The 6,000-nt window shown below is 36.4% G+C and overlaps 2 protein-coding genes across 2 annotated transcripts in view; both read left to right on the top strand.

The window, feature by feature from the left end:
• Positions 1–1,177, top strand: part of LOC306852324 (dual specificity phosphatase 29-like) — a 1,414-nt gene extending 237 nt beyond the window's left edge. Inside the window, exon 2 of the mRNA XM_079389043.1 lies at positions 796–1,177. Within this exon, the coding sequence (XP_079245169.1) occupies positions 796–1,075 (280 nt within the window). The 3' untranslated portion in view covers positions 1,076–1,177. The remainder of the gene's footprint in view (positions 1–795) is intronic.
• Positions 1,178–2,401: 1,224 nt separating this feature from the next.
• Positions 2,402–5,820, top strand: LOC306852318 (dual specificity phosphatase 29-like). Its single transcript, XM_079389037.1, has 3 exons — positions 2,402–2,799; positions 3,713–3,936; positions 5,438–5,820. Exons 1-3 carry the CDS (start codon positions 2,639–2,641, stop codon positions 5,668–5,670), a joined length of 618 nt encoding a protein of 205 aa, XP_079245163.1. The 5' UTR covers positions 2,402–2,638; the 3' UTR covers positions 5,671–5,820.
• The last annotated feature ends 180 nt before the right edge of the window (positions 5,821–6,000 follow it).

Below are 6,000 nucleotides of genomic sequence, written 5' to 3'. Positions count from 1 at the left end.
CATATTTAAATTCTTTGGAATATTTGTGAAATTCACTAGAAATTTCTGAGTGAAAACAGTTTCTACATGATTTCTTTTCAGTGTACTACTATTCAAATTAATAATATCCATCCCTTACTTTAAGAAGTGTTCTGACCTCTTGAATATGGGAATTTTGGTATGTAATGTTCATATTCACATATTAATGGAGGAAATATAAACCTGCTATTACTTTATTTCTTCATGCTTTTATGAGAAAGTGTCAAATACTTCAAAAAAGACAAAACTTATTCTCCTCTTTGTCAAAAATATTTACAATATTCACTGAAAAAATAAAAAAATATTTTTTTTACTCAGTATTTTTGTCTTGTTTTCCAGTACAAATATCTAACCAATCTTAAATCAAGACACAGAAGCAAAAATAATCAAGATATTGAGTCTTGTTTTCTGAAAACACACACACAAAAAAACTAAATTTTGTTTGTTTTTGTTCATTGAACTTAATTTAAAGGGAAAACAAGATTACAATTTCTCATTTTAAGCAAAAACTCACTTCATTTTGATACATTTTTCAGAAAACAAGTCTTAATATTGTATGCTTCTCAAGTAAATGTATCTTGATTTAAGAATGTTTAGATATGTATAAAGGAAAAGTAATCCATAACATTTTGGTGATTCCATAAAAAAGTAATTCTACTCAATTTTTTGTTAATTAATATGCCTTACAAAGTTGGTATGCTCCCTATCTTGTTATAAATGTGTAAAAAAAGAAAATATGAAGTGTGTGTGTATGTGCTGTGATTGCATCTCATCCAGGTACGCAGCGAAGGACAAGCACTTGCTCCAGTCTCTGAACATCACATTCGTGCTGAACGCAGCTCACGGGAAGTTCAGTGTGAACACAGGAGCCAGTTACTACAGAGACACTAAAATCAGCTATCACGGCGTGGAGGCCTTTGACATGCCCTCCTTTGACTTGAGCCCTTTCTTCTACTCCACTGCCATACTTCAGTTTAAAGATCATCTCAAAGACCCTCAGCTGTCTCTCTGTTTGTGTCTCATATATATTTACCAACACGCAGAGAGGCCAAAATAGAGACACGTATCACTTACTGCATCACAATCAAACACAAACGTGGCTCCACGAGGACGACAGACCTGCCAAAAGAAACAGAAGAAGAGTTCAGAGAAACAACATGTGAGTTTAAGAACAGAAAAAGTCCAAATTACATTGTTTTCATTGTACATACAGCTTTTTTTATGTCAAAAGATCAATCTAAAGGAAATTCCTCATAATATGACCCATTAAAGAACACAGGAAGGTGAGAAACAGGATGTTGGATACGAGACTCCGTCCATCTGTGACCTTTTGACCCTCCTGCGCCTATAATGAAGTCTGGCCCAACATCTACATCAGTGATGTGTACGTATTACACCACCAGACTCCAATGCAACACTTTTAGTCTTCTAATGTGCGTTAACTAATGAGTTCCACTTAATGTTTGACAGGACAAGAATTTGCTGTACTTTTTATTTCTACTGCAGCAGCTCAAAAATCAAATTCATGCAAATGCTATTGGTTCTCATGCATCACATGACAGATCAAGTTTGAATATACGTGAGTGTAAATGAGATTTGAGAGCTACTGCACAGAATTAACTCTTGAGTGATTCTCTCAGTACGACAGCGAAAGATAAGACACTTCTAAGACATCTAGGAATCACTCACGTCATCAACGCTGCACACGGACCCGCTCACATCGACCCCGGAGCTGATTTCTACTCGGATACAAACAGTATCATGGCGTGGAGGCACCAGACAGCAGAGACTTCGACATCACACCATTTTTCTATATCAGCCATTATATTGCATTATATGCATATACAGTATAACGGTCATGCTGAATGTGTCTATAATCCCTTACAAAAAATAATATAAACAGATTATTGTGATGTTTTTATCAGCTGTTAGGACTCTCATTATGACGGCACCCATTCACTGCAGAGCATCCATTGCTGAGACACTGATGCAGAGACACATTTCTCCAAATCTGATGAAGAAACAAACTCATCTACATCTCAGATGGCCTGAGGATGACAACATTTTCAGCAAATTGTCATTTTTGGGCGAACTATTCTTTTAAGAATGTGTAAATAAATGATAGAATTGCCATTTATGAAATGACGTAGAACAAACAAACAACAAATAATCCTAAATCATGATGCTTGATTAGAGTTCTCAGCATTAATTTGGGTTCACTATTAGTGTACTGTGGTGTTCATGTCATGTCTTGTATCGGTTGAAATTTGCTGAGAAACATATAAACATGTTTTTTGGGGGTTCAGCTCTCTGTAGTGAGAGACAGAGGGAACAGATCTCTAAAAATAACCCAGAATTTAACACCCACCTCCAGCCCGTCATCAGACCAAAGCAGTCGACTCAGCTCAGCACCTCTCGACCCAACCTGAACACAAAAATACAGAGAAAGAGACCGATATTTAAGTCAGAAGCGATACTGAGACTCCTCAGGATGATCAAACAACATCCAGCTGTTGATTTATACATAAAATGAGACGTAGTTCTGGTTTTCATCTAAGCTTCTGCCTTTGGGCCTTATATTAACCTTCTCATGCTGTTTTAATCGAATGCGTGGTTGAAGATGACCTCAAGGAGGAAGTTTGGAGTGAAGCCTGAGGTTTCTGAAGAGAAAGAGGAATATGTGACACCAAACGGCTACGAGCTGGAGAAACACCTCACACACGGCAGCGTCGCCTACACACACGTCAATGAGGTCTGGCCAAACGTCTACATAGGAAACGAGTGAGTCGTTTTGTTTGACTAACCCTAATATCAGTTGTGATGCTAATAATGCAGGAAACATGAAAAGAATGCATACTAAATCCACTCAATAACATCCACCCAATTATACAATAATTCTATTGAGTATTTTCCTTAAACCATCACTAAAGTCAGAGCCAGAGTTGTTTTGTTGTGCTACATTATATTGTAAACTGCAACTCTATGATTTATTTACAATTAAAGGAATAATTAATAAAAAATTTAAAGTTGCTGAAAATGTACTCCCCTTCAGGCCATCCAATATGTAGATGAGTTTGTTTCTTCATCATATTTGGAGAAATTTAGCATTACATCACTTTGCTCAGCAATGGATGCTCTGCAGTGAATGGGTGCCGTCAGAATGAGAGTCCAAACAGCTGATAAAAGCATCACAATAATCCACACGACTGAAGGCAATCAATTAACGACTTGTAAAGCAAAACGAATCAATGAAGAGAGTAGACAAATACTGTTAACGGTCGTTTTGTTGCGCTTTTTAAATTTTATGGATTTTGATTGGCTCTGAAAGTGATTTAAACTATATATTGTAGTTCCTTTCGTGGAGAGTTTGAACGAATTTTAAAGGTTATAGTCATCATTCTTCTCATCGTGTGACTGGGGGAATTTGACTGAACCATATAATACTTCAACTTTATTATCATTTTTTCGCATACACAGCATACGGAAGAGCGAAATATCGTTTCTGACGGACCAGACACTGACAAAACAAGTATACACACGTGTTCATGACAGCAGGAATTAAACATAAAAGCACACTAAACAATGTCCATGTATGTATGCAAATGTCCATTGGAGTGTTTTTTTGTAGGCATGGGAAGGCAGTTTAATGGGAGAAAGATGGTGGACTAGTTTAAGCTGTTGTGTTTCTGTGAAGAGAAACAGCAAAGGACCGATACAAGCTGAAGACCATGGGCATCACACACATCCTGAACGCTGCGGAGGGCGAGTGGAACAGTGTGGATACCGGCGCTGAATACTACAGAGACATGGACGTGCATTACTACGGGATCACGGCGGAGGATGTTCCTACGTTCAACCTCAGCCAGTACTTCTATTCTGCTGCAGAACACATCCACCAGACCCTCAGAAACCCCCAGAGTGAGCTGAAACACAACAGTTACTATTCAAGAGCGAATCAACATACTGCCAGTGAATATTTGGACACATTTGATTGATTTTATGATGTTAAAACATTTTGATCTAAAGCAGTGGTTCTCAACCAGGGGCCAGGGCTCACTAGGGGGCCCTCATCAAACTTCCAAGAGATCCCAAGATGATTTAAACAAGCATTAGATAGGCCTATATTTTTATTCACCCATCAACATTTTTTTAAGATCTACACTGTAAAAAAAAATCTGTCAAATTTACGGTAAAAAACTGGCAGCTGTGGATTCGTAAAAAATACGGTAGCAACATTTTAGGTTTTACGGTTTTAACTTAAATTTACATTTAAATACCGTAATTTCTTTAACTGATATAATCTTAATATACCAACCTATTAAAGTACTGAAATCTGTTTTGTTCTTTTGAAATACACTGATAACAACCAAATGCAGGTGATGATGAGAAAGTCACATGATGAGCCAAAGCCCATCACAAGCAACTTTTAAACAATAGCAGATACAGAAGGTGCACAGTGTCATTCACACAAACACTAAACACCATCATGGTGAGACTCCTTAAACTGAAATATGCTATAAACATTAATTTAACAACATTAGATGTAACATACAACCCTAATAAACATAACTGATAAGAAAAAACTAAGAAGAAACATAGTTATTTCAAAGAAAAAACGTCAAATTCAAACAGAATTTGAAATGGAATGCAGGGAATTCTGGGAACGTAAGTTTACGGTTTTTCCCTGTAAATTTTACAGGAACTTTCCGTTAACCATGTAACAGGTTTTTACCGTAGCATTTTTACAGTTTTTTACCATTAAAATCACGATCATTTTTTACAGTGTAGGATTCTTGAAAATATCTTGAAAAAGCCTAATTTTAAGTGTGATTTCTAGACCTTGAAAAGTCATTTCTATAATGAATAAGTATAGTTGAAATACAAGTTGAATATTCAAGTAGAAAATGTGATTGTGATTAAATATATTTTTATCCTGTAAATCCAAGACTGGAAAAGACTCATTGGATTAAGAGAGTTGGATCCCTTTTACTTTACATTTTTACTAATACAGTTTATATATATATATATATATATATATATATATATATATATATATTAGTTATTTAGTTTGGCAGAAAGAGTTAATGGGGAAAAATACATCTTTTTCAAGTCAAATAGGTTGAGAAGCACTCATCTAAAAATCTTCTGCTTGAATGAATTGCTTTACAAAGCTGTTTAAAAAAGATTGAAATTAATGAGCTGGAACACATTGAAGGAGAAGCTAAATTAAATGATGAAAAAGTGTTCATTTGTGCCACTTTCTTTTGATCACAACATCATTCCCAGACTTACTTTTGTGTTATTTCAGTTTTCATCACTTATTCTAACATGTGGAAGATTTTCAAAATAACAATCAGCTGTGTCCAAATTCCAAACACTGCTGGGTGAGGTTGTGTCATCTTGGCCTTTATTTCTCCAGATAAGCTTCTGATTCACTGTGTGATGGGCCGCAGTCGCTCCGCCACACTCTTCCTGGCCTACTTGATGATCTACGAGCACATGACGGTTGTAGACGCCATCGATCACGTCAAACGCCGGCGCCGCATCATCCCAAACTGGGGCTTCCTGAAGCAGCTGAGAGAGCTGGACACACACCTGCTGGAGCAGAGGAGAGCTCAAAACACACGAGTGGACGACAGCACAGACACTTAAAACAACATTTACTGACATTAGATAAGAACGATTTCTGGTTACATTTCTGGATGTGGACAATGGCAGCCAGTGAATAGTGTTAAAAGTTTTAGGTATGTTTAGGTTTAGTCTGGTTCTATGCAAATAAAACATATAAGAGGGAATGCTAACGGAAAGCTTTTTGCAGGTATTTGAGCTTCTTCCTATCCAATTATGAAAATACAGACACAGACACACACACCAGGATTACGTCAGTAAACTAAAACCATTTAAGAAACTTAAATTATATAAAACTTTGTTTCATTTAGTTGCCAAACCAACATATTTGACTACTTCTAATTTTATATATAT

This window comes from Barbus barbus (genome assembly GCF_936440315.1).
Source record: "Barbus barbus genome assembly, chromosome: 32".
Lineage (NCBI taxonomy): Eukaryota > Metazoa > Chordata > Actinopteri > Cypriniformes > Cyprinidae > Barbus > Barbus barbus.
Note: the sequence above shows the minus strand (reverse complement) of the source record. Positions and strands in the feature narration are given on the sequence as shown.